The sequence below is a fragment of the Tiliqua scincoides genome, chromosome 3, assembly GCF_035046505.1.
Source record: "Tiliqua scincoides isolate rTilSci1 chromosome 3, rTilSci1.hap2, whole genome shotgun sequence".
In the NCBI taxonomy this organism is placed as follows: Eukaryota; Metazoa; Chordata; class Lepidosauria; order Squamata; family Scincidae; genus Tiliqua; species Tiliqua scincoides.
This window is the reverse complement of record NC_089823.1, coordinates 72,212,403-72,236,606: the sequence shown is the minus strand read 5'-3', so window position 1 is coordinate 72,236,606 and position 24,204 is coordinate 72,212,403. Positions and strand designations below refer to the sequence as shown.

Genomic DNA, 24,204 nt, shown 5'->3' with positions numbered 1-24,204 from the left:
TCGGCATACAACTGCCAAGCCCACTTAGGAAGCAAGCTTCCTAAGCTTTGGAGTTTATTGTTATTTGTTCCAAATCATAAACAAATGTGAGAGGAAAGGAAAGAGGAATATTCAATGCAAAATGATCATGGATCTAGTATTCTAGACAGCTGTGTGCTCATTTGACTCCTAACTTCATATACTTCCACACTAAACTAATTACTGTGTTAGCTTGACAAATTGATTTTGTTTCACTCCCTGACTTGCTTATGTGCAGTAGTTACTTCATAGTAATGTTATCTGCATACTTGATAGGTAAAGCATCCAAATGAGTTCCTTGTGTGCATAACGATGACAGTGCCAAAGTTATTCATAACAGTATTACATGTAAAAATATGCTCAGATAACAGAACTTTTTCTTTTTAGAAAACAATGATTAAAAAAAAACAAATAAAAAGAAAACATAGCTCCTCTACCATGTGCTGGAGGTGGGGGCAGCTTTGCTCCATCCCATCCCAGCACACAAGGCTTAGAAACAATTGTTTTGATGAGAATGCTGTTCAGCATGGAACTTGACAGTATCCTTGACAAATGCTTGCAAGGGAACTGCAAAGCCTGGCACTGATTCCTGACACTTCAGGAATCAAAACCAATAATTGCAACATTCCATCTCATCTGCATTCTTGGCAGGGTCTTCTGGGGGAACTTGGTACTGCCCTGGTCTAGGATTCTGGGCCTTTGGAGACCTAGAGAGGGAAGCTGAGCAGGAAGCAGGAGGTATATTCCCTGGAACCAGGGCCTGAGGGCCAGTTCTGTGACATGTGTGATCAAAAGAGCCTAGAGAGGATACAAAGTGGGAAGGGCTTGTGGCAACTTGCTTGGCATGTGGAAAGAAGGTCCTAGATTCAATCACTGGCATCTCCAGAGAAGGATGGGAAATCTTTGAAAACCTAGAGAGTTGCCCTATAGTTACCATAGGCAATACTGAGCTAGATGGGCCAATGGTCTGATTTGGAATAAGGTTGCTTCCTATGTAATAGATGTAGATTGGACAATCCTGGTTGCAAGAGAAAACAAATCACAGCAACTGCAAATACCACAGGCACTCGCATATAAGTGGAGGGCAGGTTTTGAGCAAAAAATCATGGAATTTTCTATGCCTCTCAGATAACTCAGGGGTTAAACTTAGGAGGGGGTGTCTGACTATTTTCGTCTGATTTTACCCGAGGCCAGATCCTGAAAAATAACCTACCAGTAATTGTTACCTGTGTTACCTGTGTAACTGCACAGTCTCTAATTTATTAAAAACTATTATCTATTTCATAGATCATAAGATACATTTTTATTCATTACCTTTTAAAATTGTATTCTTCAAAACCTTTTTGTAAACACTGTCAGAGTAAGGCCACAATCCTACCCATACTTTCCTGGGAGTAAGCACCATTGACTTTAATGGGATTTATTTCTGAGTAGAGAAGCCTAGGATTGGGCTCTGAGTGCACTGTAAACAGCATACCAGTAGAACCATTAATCAAATCTTCCTTTAAGGTGCCTGGTGTGTTAAGCCAGAGGCTCTGTATATAGAATACAACATATAACATACGTATGTATGCAATTCAATTCACAGAGAGACAAGCAACAAGGAATCACTAACTCAAGTGCAGCTGCACATAGCTGCAATCCAATTTACTCAGAAGTAGACCCTCTGCAGGAGGACAGGCAGTGGCGCCTCCTCCGGGCCTCGTGTGGGATTCCCGGCAGCTGCACCTTCCACCCACCTGCACCTGGCTGGTCCCCCCATTGCACCAGGAGCCAGAGGAGTCTGCTGCTGCCACCACTGCATTGGATTGATGGAGGTCAGGCAGCACGCTGGGAGCATTCTGTGCTGCTCATTCCCTCCCAGGTGCTCCCCAGCGTGAAGGCAGCGCGCCTCCCTCCCTGCCCGCCATAGCCACATGCTCTGGAATGGGCAGTACTGGACACTCCCCATGCACTCCCTGCTCTCTATTGGCCTGGTAGTGGCGGCAGTGGTGGCAGCAGTTAGGATGCCCCTGATCTGCTCCCTGCCCCCGCGGGGCAGCAGGACTGCGGTGGGGAATGCATGTGGCGGGCTCCGAGAGGGTGCTGGGGAGTGCTGGCCGTCCTCCTACCGAGTCCCCCCCCCAACCCGGGTGCAGATGGCCCCTCTGTCTGCCTGGTTGACTGAGGTGATAAGGCAAGGGGGTGATTCACCCATGATTTTTGGGTACAAATTTCTCTCCTTATTGGTGAGTATCTACGGTAGCTATGCACACACATACACAAAATGAGATACACTTTTTAAAGTTTGTGATTTTTCTTGTACTTCTAGAATATGATGTAGGCTTCTTTAAACCTTTTTTGGTCCAGTGCTGAACTTTGAAAACAGATAAAAAAGACACAAAAAACCCTTATTTGAGTCAGTTCATCCGCATTTTAATAAAAGTCTATTTTGAAGATCACTATCACTGAAGAGTCATATTCTGTTTCTATATGTGCATGTAGAGCTCACGCTGAAAGCAGCAGGCCATACCCATCTAAAGGAAAAGCTTAGCTTTATGTTATATATGGACAGCTAATATTAGGATTAAAAGTAGGAATAAAGGCTATTCAAGTTATAATATTACAGAAGGAATCTTTTGAGCTGCTGTGCTATTTAGCTCTCTGACTAAAGGAGGTAGTTATAACAATTTTTAAGTCACTGTGCCTTCAAGGGAACTAAATTAAGTTCCAGGCAAGGATTGTGGTTGGAGAGTAGGCAGTTGATTTAGTTAAGCCAGTATCTGCATTAACTCTGGGCACCCAACTTTATAGTTTACAAGCTGCAGCTGAATTAAATTTTTCTCATACCAGCAGTTCAACAATACTAAAAAGATGTCTTAATAAGCAGAAATAGTTTTATTTGGTGGATTGAAGTAAGGACATGTTTAATGTTTCATATTATTCCAAAGGATTTAGATGTAATAGCAGGCAAAACTGATCACGGTAGTGCTGATGAAGTAGCAACCAAACATTATTTGTTACTATTAAAAGCTCTGTGCTTTCACAGGATACATATGATCTCTTAGGTATAAAAAATGGGCATTCAATGAAAAACCAATTTCTAACTCAATCTAAACACCAATAACATAAAACTAGACCGCAATAGCATCTGTGCTGTCAAATAAAGTTGGATGTGATAGCATCTGTGTTACAGCCAATTCACAACCTCCTAATGGTGTCATTAGAATACCATGCATACTTATATGCCATAACCACCACATAAAATTCAGTAATATTGTTAATGTGCACTGTTTATCCTATACAGTAATAGGCAATATAAGGTTGGGTACAGATTAGAGACTATCCTACAGAAATTTCTGCATTTATGGAGGCAATTACATCAGCATAACTCATCTCACTTGATAAATGGTAATAGCCTGTTGAATGGTAACTGACAAGCAACAGAGCAGGGATGCTTTACTTTTCTCTTGTATATTTCACAAGCCCATACCTATTCTAATGTAGCTACACAGGAACACAGTATGCCTACAAAAATGGTGGAGTTTTTGTTAATGTTCTTAACTTATAAATGTTTTTCATGCACCTTTATGTTTTGAACTGTTATATGTGTGTTAACTTTATGGGTTTTTTTTTTTGCCTTTTCAGTGCCTTTGCACTATGTTCCTAACTTCTGCAACCATGAGAAAAATTTTGCTTATGCTTAGAGCAGGGGGAGTAACTGGGCAGGGAGGGGGAGGAACTAGGTTTGTGCTGAGGGCAGGAGGGGTGGATCTGGCAGCAGTGACTTCTGCCAGATTCTATTCCACATTTTCCAAGCTGATATGCCCACAGCTGTCCTTGAACTTGTGCCAGCAAAATGGTTGGTGCGGGTCCAAGGAGACCCAAAGGCAATGCTGCATCAGAACTGGGCCCTAAAATTTGAATTATGTATTTGTTGTATGATGTGCATCAATGAAGTGTAGAAATCATGGTTGCAAATGTATCTAAAATAATCTTTACATACCATTAAAGATATACATGCTATTAAAGATATGCAGACTATACTTTATGACACCCATGCTGAAAAATGTAGCAACTGACAGCACTAAAAAATTTTCTTCCATATTCAATATAGCAGTAAAAGAAGTCATGGCAATCCATGTAATACAGAAAGGCAATCCATGTAATACAGAAAGGAGTTGGGAAGCTTGTGAAGGTGCTATGTAATCTGGGAAAGTATGTAAGGAATTGTGACATTACCAAAGAAGTAGGCAAGCTGCAATAGAAAATCCAGATATCATGCTATGTTAGGTGATCTTGTTATGAGCGGAATTTTTTTTATTGGCTAAAGTTCTCATACAAGTGTAGGGAAATAAAAAAGGCTTTTTCAGAGAAACAGCCTAAATGTATTTAGAAGCTTTCAGTTTTAAACCCAAGTTCTAGAGTTCATGGCCTATAATTTTTTTGTTGAGAGTGACCTAATACTAGAAGTATTCATTTTTCACTTTCAACTTCATTTTCATATAGAGTTCTCAGGGATTTCAGATTTCTGTATTTTAGGACACAGAATTAATAAAACATAATCATGACTCTTGCTCTCACTTAGCTTTCTTGGAGGAAAGAGTAGATGAAAGCACTCAAGTCTTATTTTTTCCAATGCTGGTGAAAAGAAGCATAATTTTACCTTGAGTTTTTCTAGGTTATCCTGGAGAGAGTCAATCAGCAAATCCCCCACAGGCTGCCAAGACCCCTTGATAGCTTCGGCCTGACGCAGCTTCAGATCCAGCTCATCCATTGTCTCTTGAAGTTCTTGCAGTCTTTCAAGGGCTTCATCTATCTTTTTTTGCCAGTCAGAAGAGTGAAGATTCAGTTTATCCCATTCTGTTTTGACCTCATCTGCCTGCCTTCGCAAGAGTCGAGCAACATTCTGGGCTCTTTCCTCAAGGGGCAACTCTAAATGTGAAACATGATAACCGTTAGATACTGCATACACTGTGTACAAAGGAAAAGGATGATTGAAATCCATCAAGTCTATTTAATATGACCACTAATCTCAAAACACCAGTACTACTAATGCCTACTCTGTAAAAACTGTTCAAAGAGCACATTTGGGTTCCAGAATCATCCCTTTCCATGTCTTCAGAAAATGGAAGGAAGCAATATTGATTCATTAGAGGAAAAATCAAAGTAAGATCAAGTTTTTATTAAGACCAACCAAATAAATCACAAAATAAATCACCAAGTAACAAACTTTTGAGTTCTGTGAGTTCTATGGAAATCTTCAACAGTAGATGGTAAATAAAAAGGAAGGCTTGTACTCAAAAGGAGGATGTATTGGATGTATTTTAAAAATCTTACAAAAACATGGAGATTATGAGGCTTTATGTCGATTTGGATCAGACTCTGAAAGGTGTCAATATACAAAAAGGGATTCTTGAAAGCAAAAAAAAAAAAAGGTTATTCCTTCATATTTTAGAAATATGAAGTTGGGAAGTTTACTCACAGGCAAGCCAGGCATGGATAGGACTGGACCTTCAGGCTGCAATCTTATTCATATTTACCTGGAAGCAAGTCCTATTGAACTCAATGCGACTTAATTCTGAATAGATGTGCCCAGGATTGTACTGTTAGTCCAATCTCTAGCATTTATTTAAAACTCACAGGATAGTCCCAAAGTAGAGAACAAGAAAACCAGATAAATAAGGTGGATTTTATACACAGGTTGAGTCTCGTTATTTGCGAGGATTCCATTCCTAGAACCATTTGTTTTTGCCATTTTTGGATGTCAAAAATCACATTAAAGCAAATCCATTAAAAAAAAATGTTCCTTTGCTAGGCAATTTAAAAACAGCCTTGCTTACTTTTGTGATGTAAGACAGAGTCATTAGACAACATAAGACAATTCATCAATCAGTCTCCAGGTGCTTAGAAAGGCTTCACTCTGAGGCAGCAACCCTTTCTTTCACCCAAAGTTATTATCTTTCTTTCATGTGCTCAGGGGGAAGAGAGGAGTTGCTTGCCTTGGAGTGAAGCTGTTCTAAGTGCCTGGAGAGAGAATGATTGAGGGATTGTCAGCCAGCTGCCCTCTCTCACATTAACAAGGCTATTGTTTAATTTAATTTAATTCCTTTAATTTAAAGTGCTCTTCTCATCACATTGAGATAAAACCGCAGGTAAAAAATCTGTGGATAATTAAGTTATACCTGTATTGTCAAAGCAGATGATAAATGTGAGGTGTTGTTTTCAAATGCTATTGAAATAGCATAGAGCTGGACCATATGGAAGCAGCACTAACACGGAAAATGTAAAAGATCAACTCTGGGTGCAATCCTGAGCCCTGAGCCAGCCCAGGAATCATAAAGCATGTTTACGTGCTGTAAAGCATGTTTGTGCCTCCTTGGGATTTGGCTGGGCCAGTGCAGGGACATGCACCAGACTGTGGAGGCTGCATCCAGTCCCTGCACCGACTTGGGGAGGGAGGGTTGCATCAGCCGAGCTCATTCCCCGAGCAGCGTGGAGTGGCTTGAAGCCACTCCATTCTCCTCAGACTTGTGCCACCTCCTGAGGTGGCGCAAGTCCGAGGAGACCCATTGGGGCCATTATGGCTTAGCCGGGGTAAGGGGAAGAGTTTCCCCCCTGCCTCCAGCAGAGCCACTTCTGGCCCTAATCTTGCGCTGGATACAGCATAGGCCTCCTGGTCTGCCTGTGTTGCACATCTTTAACTTTGAAAAGTAACAAGCTGTTTTGGCTTTAGTTTTTTTGTTGTTTTTTTCCCTTCAGCAAATGTTGTAACCCATAAGAAATCCTTAACTGGGGCAGGGCCTGAGCTGGCTGAGTAGTCGTGTTTTTCTGAGCTCCTTGGAAAGCTCTTGGAAAGAGCTTCCCAAAATCACAGGTCTGATGAGATCTGAGGATCAGTGGTCAAGAGAGGCCTTGATCCTACAGACGGTGTACGGTTTCAGAGAAGAAGGGTCCAGCCAGGGACTGTTTTTTCTCCAAGGGAATCCAGCCATCAATGTCGCTGATGGTGAGGATTCAATATTGAAATTAAGCCGAAGGAAGTTGAAAAAAGCAAGTGAGTGTTGTTCCGTTGTGTGTGTCTGGCATTAATTGACTAACTGACTGCCTGATTAAGCTTTTGCCTGAGAGAAGGAGAAGGAGGGGCAGGCTTTCCCCCTCCTGGGAGAAGAGGAAGCAGGGGGAGGTTTTCTCTGCTTATTTGTTTGTTGATGTGAGAAGAAGCTTTGGAGGTGATCTGCCGAGCTTGTTATGGAAATATGAGTGCATAACTCTAACTTTATAAATCTAAAATTTGTTGGATGACAAATTAACCATCTTGGAATATAATTATTGTTGTGGAGTGTTCAGTTTCGTTTTCCTGTGGAGAGCTGGTGGAGTGCCTGTGGAGTGCCCATTCCTGGAAAGGAATGCAGTTGACATAGAAACAGATATAAACAACAGAAATAAGAACATTAGGGACAGCTAATGGACTAAAAAAGACACTACAAGGACAAGAACAGGACTTGACAAGTGAAGTAAGAAGAAAGAAGATATAAGAAGGAAGAAAAAGGATGACAGGAAAAGGAGCGAAAGTTAGGAGCTCTCCTGCCCCGGAGTCCAGCTTGGGAAAATTCACACAAGAGGAACCGAAAGGGAAAGAATGGAAGCAGAAAAGACAATATAGAGAAATTAGTGGCGATGGGACAGCAACAAACAAATCAATATCTGCGGGTTCAAGCTAGTTTGGATGCGTTAACTACACAACTAGATGATCTTAGTGTGCAACTCAAAGATGTTATATCTGAATCACATGGGAAAAAACAAAGGATTATGGAAAAAGTACTGGAAATGGGAAAGCAACAAGGGATTGGACAAGTTTCTGGAGGAAAAATCCATTATGGGTTACAAGCCATGATGCGTATGTGCAACCTCCTGATTTTAGAAATGGGCTATGTCAGAATGCCAGATGCAAGGGAGGGCACCAGGATGAGGTCTCTTATTATCTGGTGTGCTCCCTGGGGCATTTGGTGGGCTGTGAGATACAGGAAACTGGACTAGATGGGCCTATGGTCAGATCCAGTGGGGCTGTTCTTATGTTCTTAACAAGCAAATTGATATTTACAAAACCAAATTAGCCTGGAAATCTTAATTCAACAGACAAATGAGTCTAATACGCAACAAACAGGAGAGGATCAATAAAAGAGCAAAGAAATGGAAGATAAATCCAAAATACTGGAGACAGGACAAAACAACAAATTGGAAGAGACAATGTTAATTGAGATAGCTTGGAAGATAAAGACTCAAAAGTCACCAGACCAGAAAGGAGAAGAAATACTTCAACTAATTGATGCAGATTGAATTGATCAAGTGAAGGAAGAAGAAATACTTCAACCAACTGACATAGATTGGAATGATCAAGTGAAGGAGATGATTCATCAAGATGTTGATTTATCAAGAAGAGCGAGTACATTAAATTGTGATCTGTTAAGAGGAATTCATGTGAAATTTATTAGAAAAAAAGATGGAAAGTTAAAGCCTAGAGAAGAGAAGAGATTTGGCAGACAGTGGATATTTAGGTTGGAGACAAGGGAATAGATAAAAAGAAAGATAGTAATGTGCTAATTTTGTATGTTAAAAATTAAAGCTTATTAGATGTCAATGAGAATTTATATAAGTTTTATAGGTGATATTTAATATGTATAAAAATTTTAGTTAGCTTGATATTAATAAATGTTAGAATTTTAGAGGATAATTTTAATGAGTTAGAATTAATTTTAGGTGATATGGTTTTGGATGTTTACATATATATTTATGTAGTCATGAGGATATATTAATTTTGGATGTTATAGATAGAGAAATGATATATGTAATTATTAGGATATTAAAAGTTGTTAGAATTTAGTATGTTAGATATTGGATTATGATATTAATTGTTGTGAGGATTTTATATGCTAGATACTGGAAAGACACAAAGATCCCAATGAAAAATGAATTAATAGAGAAAATAATTACTGTGGTGGAAATGGACAGAGCTTGGATCAACAATGAAACCAATATAGATTGAGTAATGAAAATTATTTTATGCTTGGTTGAAAATAAAGTTGTAGAAGTATAAGATAGGGTATTTAGATGAATGCATTATATATATGATATATTATATATGATATGATATGATAGATAAATGATAAATGATATTAAGAGGCTAACATAGAAGAGGAATTGTATTAGGAAATATGTAATGATTTATTAGTTATAGTGAGGTATGATGTCTTGCACCCTCTAATACTGTGTTTATGTGTGTGTTATTTTTGGAAAAATTTAAAAAAAATTTTAAAAAAAGAAATCCTTAACTAATGAGTAATATATTGGTCCACAGAGCATGGTAAATTTACAAAGAATTGTTTTGCTCACTTTCAGGCTGTACTTATAAAAATGCAAACATAAAACATGGCAAAAGGTTTATTGAGTTCTTATGTCTTGCACACCCTCCCTGTCCCCATCTAAGTGAGATTTAGCTTGCAAATGTAGGAGGTGTCCTGACGCTGACAATAAGAATTTATAGATCTTTTAGTCATTGCTTATCCCTCTATCAATATGTTTTTACAGCACTACATTCAATTACCTCTAGGCTCCTGGTAGAGCTTTTCCAGTCCCTCCAAGGGCTGTTCGGCTAAGAATATTCGCACTGTTTCAAGTGTGCTTGAGATAACAGGTTCTTTAGCTTTCAGTTCCCTCTTAAAAGCCTGTGAATTGAAACAAAACAAATGTAAATTGGTGCACTAGTTGTCACCTTTCTGTACAATATTTCCCATGTCAATTTCAGCCTACTATAAACAGGTCAATGACTAAAAGAAACAAGGAAGGTGAAACCATTTCAAAATTCTCACAGAGTAGAAAGATTTTTTCCTTTATAAAAAAAGACAAGGAAAAAATGAAGTATGTTTTATATTCTTGAGGTGACTGAACATATATTATGGTGAAAATGGGAAGATGCTCAACATATACTATGCTGCCACTGGATACGGATAAGCTGTTTGTAGTTAAACTGGACCCCTTCTGCGACTAATATCAGACTTCATAAAACTTTGAAATCTAGCTGGAAGGGACAAGGTCTTAGCTGGCTTTACGTTGAACAGCACAGGAACAGCTAATGCTGCCTGAGAGGCAAAGGATTTCCTAGAACGTAATAGGAAATCCACAGTGATTCATAGTCATAACTTGGCTGTTGCTGACAACTTAGACACAAAAAATATTGCACCAGAATGGCCATATTAACACTTTGCAATAAGTAGCAAGATTTGTTAGGCTGGGTTTATTGTCCAAAAAAAATGAAAAGAAAAGAAAAACGACAGAGCATTGTGCTCAGTGATAAAGCAAATTCTCCCTACATCTGTAGCTTTTGTAGCTGAATTTCTTAAAGGCAGGCTGCAGGGACTCAGCATGTCCATATGTGAACACTTACTTGGCTCAAGCCATAGGACAGATGAAGCAAATAAGGCTTCACTATGGCAATTATGGAGTGCTGTCTCTTACAGTTAGTATTGAGAAAGCCAATAATTATCTGGGCGATGATCAAAAGAGGCGGATCTCTCTCAGAGTGCCATCCCAAGCACACCTACTCCGTGGAGCAGCCTTCTAAATATCCTGTTTATGACTGTGAGCACAATCCTATGCCTGTCTACTCTGAAGTTAAGCCCCACTGTGTTCAATAGGGCTTACTCCCAGGAAAGTGTGCATAGGATTGCAGCCTGTGTGTCAATCCTTTTGGTTGGTTGGTTGGTTGGTTGCCCTTCCTCTCTTATACCTGACAGAAACTTGGGATTCCATCTCACTGAATCTCATGCTTTGGTTTCTGTGTGCACTGCACTTCACATAAGGATGATGATAAAGAAAAAAGTAAACCAAATATTATACAAGAAATAGGTTAACTAAGTGGTTCTCACACATTTAGCACCGGGACCCACTTTTTAGAATGAAAATCTGTTAGGACCCACCAGAAGTGAAGTCATGACCAGAAGTGACATCATCAAGCAGGAAAATTTTTAACAATCCTAGGCTGCAATCCTACCCACACTGACCCAAGAGTAAGTCTCATTAATTATCATTGTTAAAAGCATCTTCACAATAGTCTGTTAGGTGTGACTTAACAGATCTGTGACATTTCGCCAAATGCAGCCACATACCATGGTAGCATGAAGTCTAATATATTCAAAATGAAATACTGAATGAATGGGGACCCACCCGAAATTGGCTCACAACCCACCTAGTTGTCGCAACCCACAGTTTGAGAAACAATGGGTTAACTATTATATTTATAATGTACAACTAAAATCAGATAATTATTTCAAGAACAGTAAAACAGTGTGTATGTCCTTTCTTCACACTTTTAATCTGGGTACTATATGACACTGATGCAACTGAGCAGTTACAGGGAAATGTCTGAATTCCTCAAAATATGACATGGAAGTCATTGGCTATTCCTTTTCACTTGTACTGAAAGTGGTGCTCAAAAGTCTTACTTAGACAAAAAATAAATCATTTGATTGAGAACACTTATCTGATCCCAGTACTTTGGCACATAATCTGATTACTAAAGTATTTTTGTCACAACCTACCAAGTCTCTTCCTTTAAAATAGAGACTTTGCAACTTCCTAGGTGTTTTTCCTCTGCTGAACTGCTCCAGCAGATAGGATACTTTCCCTAATAGTCAAGGAATATGCAGGCTGCTGGAACTCTTAAGCTCTTTGTCCTTATACTTCATCCTAGTCTTTTTCATTCCAGTCTGAAAATGGAAGGTCAAAGACAGCAAAAGACTGTTCAAAACACTGTTGCCAGTTGTCTCAGTATAGCTCAGCCGGAAAATCCTGCTGCATTGCTTTTCTATAGCTTGATCCCTTTTCAGAATTACATATTAATTCAACTATGGTGGCTGATATAGACGCCTTTAAGTGTCAACGAATGACTTCTTTTAAAGGTGAGAAAAATAATTTATAATCCTAGAATTCTGATAAATTCATGCCAAAAAAAGCTGACTATCATTGATAATAGAATTAGCCTAGATATATGTCTAATTTATAACCAATGATTTCAGGCTAATTTTATTGAATTCTTGAACTTCTTCCACACTTAGTGGTGACTACAGAGGAAATCGAACACACATAATATATGACCTGACAGAAGAATAAGTAAGCTACTTTATTTAGGCCCTTGTATTTGTCAGGAGCACCTGAGCTATAATGGCATTCTGCCCACCATTTTAATAATGCATACATTGATTAGCTCATTCAAAGCTTCACTAGCATCTCATGAGATTCTTGAGAATGACTTTAAATCTCTTCACCTAGGAAAGCAGACAACCTCCAAATGAATGATGAAATGTAACAGAAGAGGAAGCTTTTTATTAATGACAGAAGCATCATATCTGTTTAGGAGAATGAGGCTAGCTAACCTTTTGACAATATCTTTTACTAGAAATGAAAGAACACAGTAGTGAATCAGATTTGAAACGCCTTATCTTGTAGTATTATTTATTTTTAAAATTTGTTTGTCTTAACACTGTTTAATGTTGTCAAGGGAAAAGAGAAAGCATAGAAAGCAAAGCCCTAGGCAAACAGCATGACTGAGTGGTGTGTGGATAACCACATTCACACTCAGATCATTTTGAGTTGTGATGATTTTGTATTGTGTGAGAGTAAAATAGCTTATTCCACGGTGCCGCCTCACAGCCCAATTCTGAGCTGCCCAGAGCGCCCAGCCTTAGCGACACCAAGAACAACTGCCGCCAGATCCTGCGCGCCTTGGGCTACCGCAGGCGGCACCTTGGGAGAAGGGGACTTTTGTTCCCTTCTTCCGGGTAAGGGAAGCAGCCCCGCAATGGGGCTACTCACTTTAACGCCGACCAAAAGGTCAGCGGTAAATGTGTTCGTGTAGGGTGCCGAGCCCTCCACAAATGCCTTGGATCCGGTGGAGCAGAGCTCCACGGACCCGCCTCCCTCCCTCCCCCCGGCACGTCTCCCACCCGCCCCCTCCCCGCCCCCACCTCCCCATCACATCTCCCTCTGCCATCTCTCCACCCCGCCGGCCTCCCCCTCCCTGGAAGGCCTCCTCCCCGCCCCCGCTTACTGTGCTGCAGCTCAGCAGTCCATGAGACTGCCGAGCCACAGAGGGTGGGCGCCCGCCCCACACTAGCCCAGCGCTAGCCCAGTGCCAACCGGTATCCCGGTAGCACGGGCAGTATCCCAGAGGTGAGGCTCGCAAACGTGCCTTATGGCACATTTGCGACAGTGCGCAGTGGTTGGGCTCTCAGTCTATACAAGATTGGGCTCTCAGTCTATACAAGAAGTAAGTCTATACAAGAAGTAAATGTGGTTTTAAGAGCCATGTTGTTCCATTCTCTTGAGTTTGGGCCCAAGCACCAACAAAAGGACAGTGGGAATCTAAGTGGGGGGGGGGGGAAGAGTTCCTGCTTTAGGGAGGTTATGGGCCAGGGTTACTGCTATGGTTTGGGGGTTAATGTGGAACTAGCACTGGAACTAGCACTGCCTGAACCTATCTGTTCAACCGACATATCTGTAAATAAACATATTACAAATGTATCATAAGCCTCCAGGACTCTTAGCTGTCAAGGAAAGTGAACTTGTAAATCTGCCTTTGAAGCTTCTGATAACTTGAAGTAGTGAGGAGTGTGAAAGACACATCCCCTAACTGCTATGTGCACCATTTTTAGCATAGAGCAGCAGTATACTCTCAACTTAGTATAGTATAGTTCAGTATACTATACTGTATAGTTCAACTTTGGAGCTGTATGCAGCATATTTACCAACAGACAAATTATATGCCTATAGCTCATGAAAGCCAATGTGGTATAGTGGTTAGGACCAGGACCAGGACCAGGGACACCTAGGTTTAAATCCCCCCTAAGCCATGGAAATGACCTTTGGCCACTATCTCTATCTTTCAGCCTATTTACATCACAGGTTTAGAGCCTGATTCTATGCCAGCTACAACCAGAAGTACGAGCATGTGTGTGATTGCAAATGTGCAGTAAAGCACACTGTGGCGGCACAGAAACCAATGCCGCGGGTGGCAAGGCCTGCCCTGGCAGGCCTCTGCCTGAGCTGGAGCATTGCTCACTGATTGGGGTGAATGAACTGCTAGGTGGCGGGGGGGGGGGAGACGAACAGGGACAGTGAAGGAGTATTTTTGGGCGGGGAAGGGTGGTCCAGGAGGTGGTTCAGGTGTGGGAGGGGGTGGGGACAGCAGCAGAGACTACTGCCACATCCAATCCTCCCTCCCATGCCGGAAAGCCTACCCAAGCTACCTGAATCTGCACTAGATTTTCAGATGGCACAGATCCGAGTAGACCCATAGGAACATGGGGCCGAAATGGGGTAAGGGAACTGATGTTCTCTTACTCCAAGGAGACTTGCAGCTGCCTCCTTGGCCTCATGGGATACAGTGGTGGCCATTTCAGCAATGCTGTACACATTAGTGGTAGCCTCATTTGGACTGGACTGTTATTGTGAGGATAAAATTACAGGTCGGACCTCATCAACTGTGAGTCTGCAAACCATGGATTTGACTCAATATGGGATCAGAAGCCTGCATTGGAAGGCCTTAGAGAGAAAATAGAAAGTGCCTTTCAGAAGACTCCAGCAGGTCTTCTGATGTGGAGGGAGGCTGTGAGTGGCCTCCCCATCAGGGCTTCTGAGAGGAATTTTATCAGGGGATACAGTTTCTTTTGAGCCCCTTTGCAAAGGGGGAGGGGTGAAAGAGCGAGGGAGGGTAGTGACGGGTGAGCAGAATAGGGGCAGGGAGGGGTGAAACAGGATGGAGGGAGAATGGAGACAGCTGGAAAAGTCTTTGGAGCCCTAGTCTACCTGACCATGTGGCATTGGCAACTAGACACAGTAATACGGAAAACCAAACACTTCCCTAAGTCTCTCTAAAATCTTTTAAACATAGAAAAGATGTCGTAACATGAACGAAATACGATGAACATAATCATCGTATTTAAGCTCACACTAGAATGGAAAGTGTCCTGTGCAGACCAAAACTTGCTTCTGCAGCAGCTGTAGTCTTGCAGTTGTACCCCTGAGCTCCTATACACTCCTTCAAGCAGATCCACAAGCCAAGGAGCTACTGTAGCTGGCCAGTTTTCTCCCAGATTCGACACTGTGTTAACGAGTGTCAATGTATGCATTCCTCGGTCCAACATATATGGCTTGCCAGTAGCTGCAGCCGCACGCTTGTGGTAGTGTCCCCAACATTCTGTGCGGGTAACAAGTCTGAGTAGATAGGAAAATATAAGATCCCTGAAAATTTCTGGGCCTCCTCCATTGGCTCCTTGGCCCCCTTTCTGACCCTGGACCTGGGTACAAATTACCCCCTTTACCTCCATCTCCTAGGCCCTGCTCCCCACACCTTAGAACACTTCTCTTCACATCTAGTGGTCCTGTGACGCCTGAGCATGGGTTTCATTATCTGCGGATTTTGATTTCTGTGGGGATCTGGAAGAGATCCCCCACAGATACCACAGGTCAACTGTAAGCAGTGAATCACGTATACCAGGGGTGTCCAAAGTTTTCGGCAGGAGGGCCACATCATCTCTCTGACACTGTGTTGGGGGCCGGGGGAAAAAAGAATTAATTTACAGTTTAAATTTGAATAAATTTACATAAGTTTACATAAATGAATATGTTAAAAAAGAACTTATATGAATGAATGAAGGTCTTACAATAGCTCAAGGCCTATAAAAGGCCTTGCACTTCACTGCCGCTGCTACATCACAGACGTGAAACAGCAAGTAGTGGAGGGAGCCCTCATCCCAAAGCTCACGCGAGAGGTCAAACAGTCGCCCTCACACTGAGAGCAGTTGTGTTGGGCCAGTTCGGGCTCCAACAAATCTCCAGAGGGCCAGAGGCTCATTGGAGACTGGGGGCTCCCTGAGGGCTGCATTGAGAGGCCTCAAGGGCCGCATGTGGCCCCAGGGCCGGGGTTTGAGCACCCCTGACGTATACTATTCGAAATTAATTGGAGGAATGGTGAGATAGAAATGCAAATAAATAAACAGATTCATGCACTAAGTTTATAAGTACAAATCAAGTAAAACCATGTTCAAGCAAAATATTGCTTTTTTATGCACAAATGCAACCAGGAGCATCTTACATTGTCACTTGTGTTGATTGTCTGCCTACCAATTTGTCTTTGTATCCTGCTGTTCTTTGTGCTTAGTTTTAAATTTTGTTGTTACTGAATTTTAATTGTTGATAGTTATTTTCTGTATATTGCTTTTATGATTTAATTAGTTAAATTTTTTATGACTGATGGTTGTGAGCCACTTGCAGGCCCTTTTGGAAGCCAAAAGGCAGGGTATAAATTCTCAAACACATAAAATAAATATAGTGTCTAAAGTGTTGGAGTGGTTGTGAGAAGCCTAGGTTCATAGTGAAGCTCACTGGGTGGTTTGTGAAGTCATTCTCTTAATCTACTTCACATGTTATAAGGGTTAAAATCTGTAACTCAAATGTAATAAATGAATAACAAAATATACTTTATGCTTTATCATAGCCTCAAAAAGTCCACAAAATATGCCAGCCAATAGAGATCTTTTTAAGAAGTCTAAACTGAAATTGTATGACTCCATTGGAAGGAATTCTAAAAGGCTATTTTGGCACTATCACTATTCAACAATAAAGGAAATCTATAGGGCACCACAAGCTCAGTTCTGGAAATATAACCCAGGGTGGGGAGTACTCCCCCCAGGTAAAAATAAAGAATCTGTCAAAGGCAATCTTAAAACAGTTCTTACTTTTCACCCTTTATTCCCAAGTGATTTTTGAAGAATAGACAAGATGACCTAGATTTGAAGACTATCTTTTGTTCTTTTTGTTCCAGAGGGAACCAACGTGCCTGTAACTAGACAGGTCTCATACTCTGTTCTAAAAATGCTACAGCATGTGCCAGGGTGGGGAGTGGGGGGTAAAGAATAGAAAGAAAAATCTATCTAAAAATAACTAAAAGGTGGTAGTTTTGATAGTCAAGAGAAACAGATATTATGACCAAGTTACTTGGGTCTCTGTAGGTATGATGAAAAACAGAAGCATGTTCAAGGCTTTTATAATGTCAGAAGATTTTGTAACTGCTTCTGACAGCATGTATTTCCATAGCATTTCTCACCCCAAGGGGTAACCTAACATTGATATCAGACCTTAAGGGATCCATATGCTATGCAATTTGCAAGCCAACTGAATCCTAAAATAATGCCAGGTTTAATGGGACTTAAGTGAGACTAATTAATGTGTGTGACTTATGGCTTACATTACAGTTGCAATGACTAACCTTTCAGATGGAATGAGACTTTATAAACTGTATCAACAATAATTTCATACTGGGAAATGCTCTCTAGACTATGGGGAGATGCTAACAGAACAGTTAAAAATTCAGAAACAGAGAGGCTTTGTTGAGGACTCAGTTGTTAGTTAGCAAATGTTTAAGCAGTGAGGCCATCTCATTTTGGTAGCCAATTTCTGCTCTATCATCAGCTTCTTTGCTGAGCAGGGTTAGAGTTCTCCAGATAAACAAAAAGGCTGCGATGCATTTGGATTTTTAAAATTAAAATCCAAACTTCCAAGAAATGGGCAACACATTACATTCTTCATACCAAAAGTAACCATGCTACATTGTGGAAAACTGTGATGTTCCCCAAGGAGCTGAAATAAAAAGGAGAACGGGGTCATAGGAAAACATACAAGGAAGCAGGAGACATTGGCCACTAGTCTGTTTATTTCTGCTTATTTCATCTCTTCTTTAATAGCTAATTATCTCTAGGGTTTGAGGAGGAACAAGAGCAGCAGAGAATAAGAGCTAAAACAGAAAAAAGATAAACAGACACTTACAAGGCACAGAAAGGTGGCCATTAGCTCCTGCTGCCCTATATATCTTCCCCTAAAATGCACATTCTTGAGACTAGTTCCCAGTTTGGAAACAGCGATTTGTCAGGAGCCTATGTTATAACTGCACAAGACGCCTTTTGTTCCAAACACACCTTTACACATTTCACCTTAATGAACAGAGATCAGATGGTGGTCTCTCACTGTATTATTTTTAATTATTCCCAACATTGTGGTAAAAAACAGATTTTAAAAGTTTATACCCTATGGGTATCATTCTGCTTTTGCACTGTGGGAAGGTCTCCACCAATGGGTGACTGTTGCTTTAACTCATCTTCTTTCAACTGCAGCCATGCCAGAAGTTCCTGAAGAGAAAGGTGTAGTCGTCTCCACTGGTCAGAACTGGCTTCTAGATGAGACCTGAAAAACATAAATCGGTACTCTTTAGTTTCCAGGAACAATGAAATCATCTAAAAGCTGCATGCAATAGTTCAGACTCACCATACAATGGGTGGCCAGGATATCTTTCCACTCTTTTCTCCCCTGGCATGCCCAACCCAGCTTTAGCCCCATCAATCACACATTTGATCCTTATGGCACGTTTGCGAGGCCTAACGCTGGGCCAGTGCTCGTACTAGCCCAGTGCTAGCCGGTGCTGGGCTAGCACCTGGGCTAGGTGCCCGGCCTCTGCCGCTCAGCAGTCGAATGGACTGCTGAGCTGTGGAGAGGAAAGCAGGGGTGGGCAGAGGGCAGGGAGAGGCCAGGGAGGAGGCATAAAGTGGAGGCGGGAAGAGGTGTGTCGGGGGAGGGAGCGGGGAGGGAGGGAGGCGGGACTGGTGGAGCTCTGCTCCATCAGATCCTGAGCGTTCATGTGGGGTTCGTCACCCAAAACGAATGTTCTTCCCATTGTGGGGCTACTTCCCTTACCTGTGGGAAGGGGACAAAAGTCCCCTTCTCCTGAGGTGCTGCCCATGATTGCCCGAGGTGCGCAGGATGTGGCAGTAGCTGTTTTCGGTGCTACCACAGCCGCGCACCACGGCAGCCCAGGATTGGGTTTTTATTTTATTTATTTATTTATTTACTGTATTTCTATCCCCCCTTTCTACCCCTGAGGTGACCCAAAGCGGCTGCTTTGCTTTTTATGGTTTTCAGCCACAGGGTATTTATTTAAGTTTTGCCAATCAGGGCAAATAGCAGTTGGGCAGGAGGATTTACAGTGGGAAGCAACATGGGAGAAAAAGTTAAACTTCCTCATCCTGAGCCACCTGCCCAAAAGGAATCAGGGAAAGTTTAAATCTTCCTTCCTAGTACAATAGTTCCAGTGTAGATGAAGGGCTTATCTGGCTACTTTTTTTGCAAAAGCAAAAACATGGAGAGTTGGCATCCCCAGCATCCAACATGGTCTTACAAGTAACATCTAGTTTGAGCCCAATCCTATCCAACTTTTCAGCGCTGATGCAGCCATGCCAACGAGGTGTGCACTGCATCCTGCAGTTGGGGGAGTGGGGGCATCATGGGGCATCAAGGTAAGAGAGTGTTTGCTCCCTTTCCTCAGGGCTGTATTGGTGCCTGGAAGTTGGATAGGAATGGGCTCTTTGACTCTTATTTACGACATTCTGAAAGGAAACTGGATGCTATTGTCATGGGCAACTGCACTAGCCCACACTCATCTGTGATAATAGAAACTCTTCCCCACCCCCTTTTAAAAAAAGAATTAAAGATGAATGCTTTTGCTCTGTTTCCCACTCACATGTTTTGGATATACTAAACCACTCATTATAACTTACTGTTTCAACAGAGCAAGATTGTTGCTTTAATGTTTAATTCAGGCAGGCAAAGCAATCATGATAAACTACGGTTACTATTTTTGATTTGATTCATGTCATCAGTATCAAAACTGCAGCAAGTGAACTGTAGAAAAGCACCTTTATTAAATGCCTCTGTTTGGCTAACATGCTGTGTTTCTTTTCTCAAGCCTCTTTTATTCTGCTAAGCTGCTGGGTAAAAAAAAAGAGATTGTGAAAAAAGATCTCAAAGGCTCTATTCCTTTCCTTATAGGATTCCATAGAAAAAAAATCATTTTCTTCTTACTTTCAGCCACCAATATTTTTCCGCTTCACATATTTCATTTATTTTTAATGATTAATGTTATGAAGATGGTTTCTGTCATTACACACATTGTCCTCCCTCAGGGCTTTAGCTCCAAAAAAAGCTAATATTTCATATATTACTTTGAAAAGTCTTCTGCCTTTGGTCACCCCCTGAACTCTCCACAACATACAGGGTATGACTGAGCAAAAGTGTGCCTGAGAAGGGCTGCAGCATTGCTGGAGTGTCTATTATAAAAACTCTTGGATGGTTACTCAGAAGAGAATTATTAAGCCCTTTGAGATATGCTCTTCCCATTGATCTTTGGTGACAATGTTCTTTATTATATGCTTCTCTGGAGGGTCCTTCTTTTTCCACAGAAGACAGTTTGCATCATCTTACTTCTACTTTTTAATTTCACACTTGACTGTAAACCTCCCATTAGAAGAGATTCTCATTAATGCCAAAATCCTTGCACACTTACAACCCAATCTTATATTTACTGGCCATTGTTGATTCCTCCTATGCTATGGTGCTAAAGTACCTGTCTACTGTGTTATGACTGTAAAGCAAGTAAAGAAGTCAACACTTGTTGCAAAAGGCACTCCAATAGCGTGTGACTTAGCACACTGCCAGGAGCTCTGGTGGGAAGGCCTGGGTCTTCCCACCCATATCATCACTTCTGCTGATCTTTGACAGTGGTAAGTCAGCAGGAGAGATGGGAGGGGGTGGCAGGAGGGTGGGACAAGGGTGGGGAGAGGACAAAACAAGGCAGGGGAAAGGCGAGGAGGAGTAGGGGATGGGCAGATCGGGTCTCCGGAGGGGGGCAGGATTGGGAATGCTGGTGCTGCAGAAATCCTAACACCCTTCCCAGGCGTGAGTCAATGCAAACTTTCAATAGCAAAATAGCTCTCATAGGTCTGAGTAGACCCTTTTGCACAGTGGAGGCTTACTTCTGGGTAAGGGAATAATTGTTCCATTACATAGAGGAGATCTCTGCAACTGCCCTCCCTACCATAGGATGCAGCTGTTACCATTTTAGTACCACTGCCTCAAAGCAGGTGGAAAGTTTGAGCTGTTGGACTAGTTAAGTAGGTCTATTTAATTCTATTTAAACAAATGGCAAATATTTACATGTAAATGGGTTTAGGACTAAGATATATTGTTATGCTTTGTCCACACAAATACCAAGATCACCCATTCATAGTTCTATAGAAAAACAGTACAATAGTTAAATTCCAAAAATGTTATAAAAAACGTTCATAATTAAGATAAAGCATTTAAGTTATCTAATGCAGCTTCTACTCCCAAAGACATGAGCTGCCTTTTACATTATACAATACTTGCTTCTTCACAAATGGGAGCGGCAGCTGCCATTTCCTTTGAAATTTTCTCTTCAGTTGTTCCCATTTCTGAAGAGGCAACACATGTATAATGTAAAAAGGAACCTTACCAATGCAAAATTAACCTTTGTCCATCACAGCTTATGGCCATATTGTCCAAGTCTACAAATATGCATGCTGATTTAGGAATAAGCCCCAGTGAATTACAAGACTTAGTACTGAGCAAAGGTGAATAAGGAATGGACTGTATTTCACTGTATTTCTACCCTTGTGATAATGGAAACCCAGCCATTTCTTTGCATTTTATGACCAAAAAAAATGTATTGGTTTTAAAAAGTAATTCAACATTTGAAATTGCTTAAATCATTGTAAACCTATTTGCTTTATCAAAATTAGAGGGGGGGGAAGCATGCTGTTGGGGGGAATAAGGACAATTCTTTCTCCTGTGCTAATTCTTGTTTTCCCTCCCCTTGTTGCTTGAATCCTACCTAATATTAAGAGATTTTTTTCGAAGTTCAGTCCATCTGAAGTTCATGTTATCTAGGCGTCTCTGCAACAAGGCTGCATCATCAGAACCTTCCAGGGACCTCAAAATTTTCTGTCCATTTTCATCGAGGCTGTGGAAGATGTCAGTATGGGTTTCAATTTCTTTCTGAAGTTCCTGTGTGGAAATAGAGGAGAAATATGTGAAACACTGTCAAAGAAATATGCCAGAGGTAAGTCAATAGAAGTACTTAGCAGTAAACATTTGCAACATTACAGATATATTGACAATGTGATGTCTTAAAAGGTCCTACCTGAAACCATTAAACCCAGAGATTCCTCAATTTGGAAAACAAACATGGGAAGAACTTATTATCGCTTAATGTTGTAGAATGACTGACACACAGTCCACTGACACAGAATTCTATTCAAAATCTAAAATAATGAGTACCGAATATGTGTAAAAAGATTTCTTTGTTCCTGCTTTATTTTTGCTGTCTCTTTCTGAAGATAAAAATGAACTATGCCTTGTATTATGTGGTCTGGGGAGTGCTGTCCTCACTCATCATGACAATTCATTTTACATGGGCACAGTGTTGTCCGAGCACAGAGAACAATAAAAACAAAGGAATTTAAAAGTATCATCTGTCTCCGGCATGTACCAAAGAGGCAAGGACTGCCTATATGATTTTGCCAGTGAGAATGAAAAACCCCCCAGGATGCCAGCCAAATCTAACCTTGACATGGTATGTCTTCCTGTGTAACATTTTCAAAGTCAACCAGAAGCTTCAGAACGGGTCTTGCTGCACAGAAATCCAAGGAAAACTAAGCTACTACAACAGCAGAGCTTTAAAATGCCAAGTTCAGTTACATTCCATTGACAGAATGCATTTCAGAGCACAGGCCTCAACAGTCAATAGTAATAAACAGCCACTTTGTCCTATGTCAAAACTTCAGTCACGGCCATGGCTGTAGGAGGAATGGAGAACAGCAAGACGAACCAAGAATACACAACTGGTAGCTTATGTTGAACAGCCAATTTCTCTTATCACTTTGGAATTGCAGGCCAGAAACTTTTTTTAAAATACTCATATTTTCCCCTCATTTTCAGCAAGGCAGCTACTGCCAAAGGAACATTCCTTGGAGAGCTAACTGCTTGGCACCAGCATTCCTAGCTGCCTACACTCTGAATGGGGTCTTTGTGTATCATCTGCCCCACTCTTTGCAATTTTGTTTTTTTTTAAATGTTTTAGTTCCACAAACTTACAGATGTATTCGGCCTGCTCATTAAGATTATAATATATACAAATATAAAACAATTACTTTCAAAGTTAGACAGAAGGACTGGGGGGCTGGATCTGCCCATTTGGCAGTGACAGATCCTGGGCTAACAATCCTTCGCATTCTACAAGATGCACAGGAAACAAAGCTGCTTCCTTGCCTAGAATCCTTTGAGTAAGGCTATCCTGTAGAGCAGGGGTGTCAAACTCATTTCATAGAGTGGGCCAAATAGCATTCAAGGCACCTGCTGAGGGCTAGAAGTGGCATTTTTAAGCTGGAAATGATGTCATTAAACAGACAATGGTCAGGAATAAGTACTTTGTTCTCACACAGAAATTCATTATCTGCAAATGACAGAACAGAAAATGGGAAAACCTTGTTCATAATTTCAAAATATGAGACAGCCCAATTGTTACACTGGGACAGCCCAATGATAATGGGGGCCAGATAAATTGCTTCCAGGTTTGACACTCCTGCTGTAGAGGGCTTGAACAGAAGTGTACTGTAATGATGCCTCATGAAGGAGTGGTGAATTTTGAAGCTCAGGAGCTCATCACTATACTCTATACCACTGGTTCTGAACCTGTGGTCCAAGGAACACAGGTGGTCCGTGATACCCTGAAAAGTGGTCTTCAAAGCCTCAGGAAAAGAAGATTGACTTTGATCACTTCTAGTGTGATTCCCCCACAGAGCAGCACAGAGGGCGAAGAATGAACTGCCCACAGCGAACAACGAAAGCAGAAACCCACAAATCCTCACTATAAATAATACATCTAATAAATCTCTAATTATTACATATTTAATTGTATTTTTTGTGTGAAAGGGTGGCTGTTGCATGCAGGACCCATGAGAAGGGCTACAGGGGGTAATTTGGGCCCAAGGTCAAAAAGGAGGCCCAGAAATTTCCTGGAATCTTTTCCAATCTCACCTGGACTTGTTGCCCACTTGGGATGTTGGGTGCACGGTGGCTGTGGCTGATGCGAGCCATATGTGCTGGGCAAAGGAATGCATACATGATACTCCTGAACTCTGGGAGGAAACTGGCCTGCTGCAGTAGCTCTTTGGCTTGTGGATCTGCTTACCATGAAGGAGTGTATCAAGGACAGAGTGTGGAATTACAGCTGCTGCAGAAATATGT

The 24,204-nt window shown here is 41.3% G+C and overlaps 1 protein-coding gene across 4 annotated transcripts in view; it reads right to left on the bottom strand.

The window, feature by feature from the left end:
• Positions 1-24,204, bottom strand: part of DMD (dystrophin) — a 1,248,719-nt gene that overhangs the window by 244,932 nt on the left and 979,583 nt on the right. For all 4 annotated transcript variants that reach the window (XM_066619666.1, XM_066619670.1, XM_066619667.1 and 1 more), the window contains 4 exons: positions 21,791-21,963; positions 18,135-18,291; positions 9,602-9,722; positions 4,664-4,932 (listed from right to left, as the gene is read on the bottom strand). In XM_066619666.1, the coding sequence (XP_066475763.1) occupies positions 4,664-4,932; positions 9,602-9,722; positions 18,135-18,291; positions 21,791-21,963 (720 nt within the window). The remainder of the gene's footprint in view (positions 1-4,663; positions 4,933-9,601; positions 9,723-18,134; positions 18,292-21,790; positions 21,964-24,204) is intronic.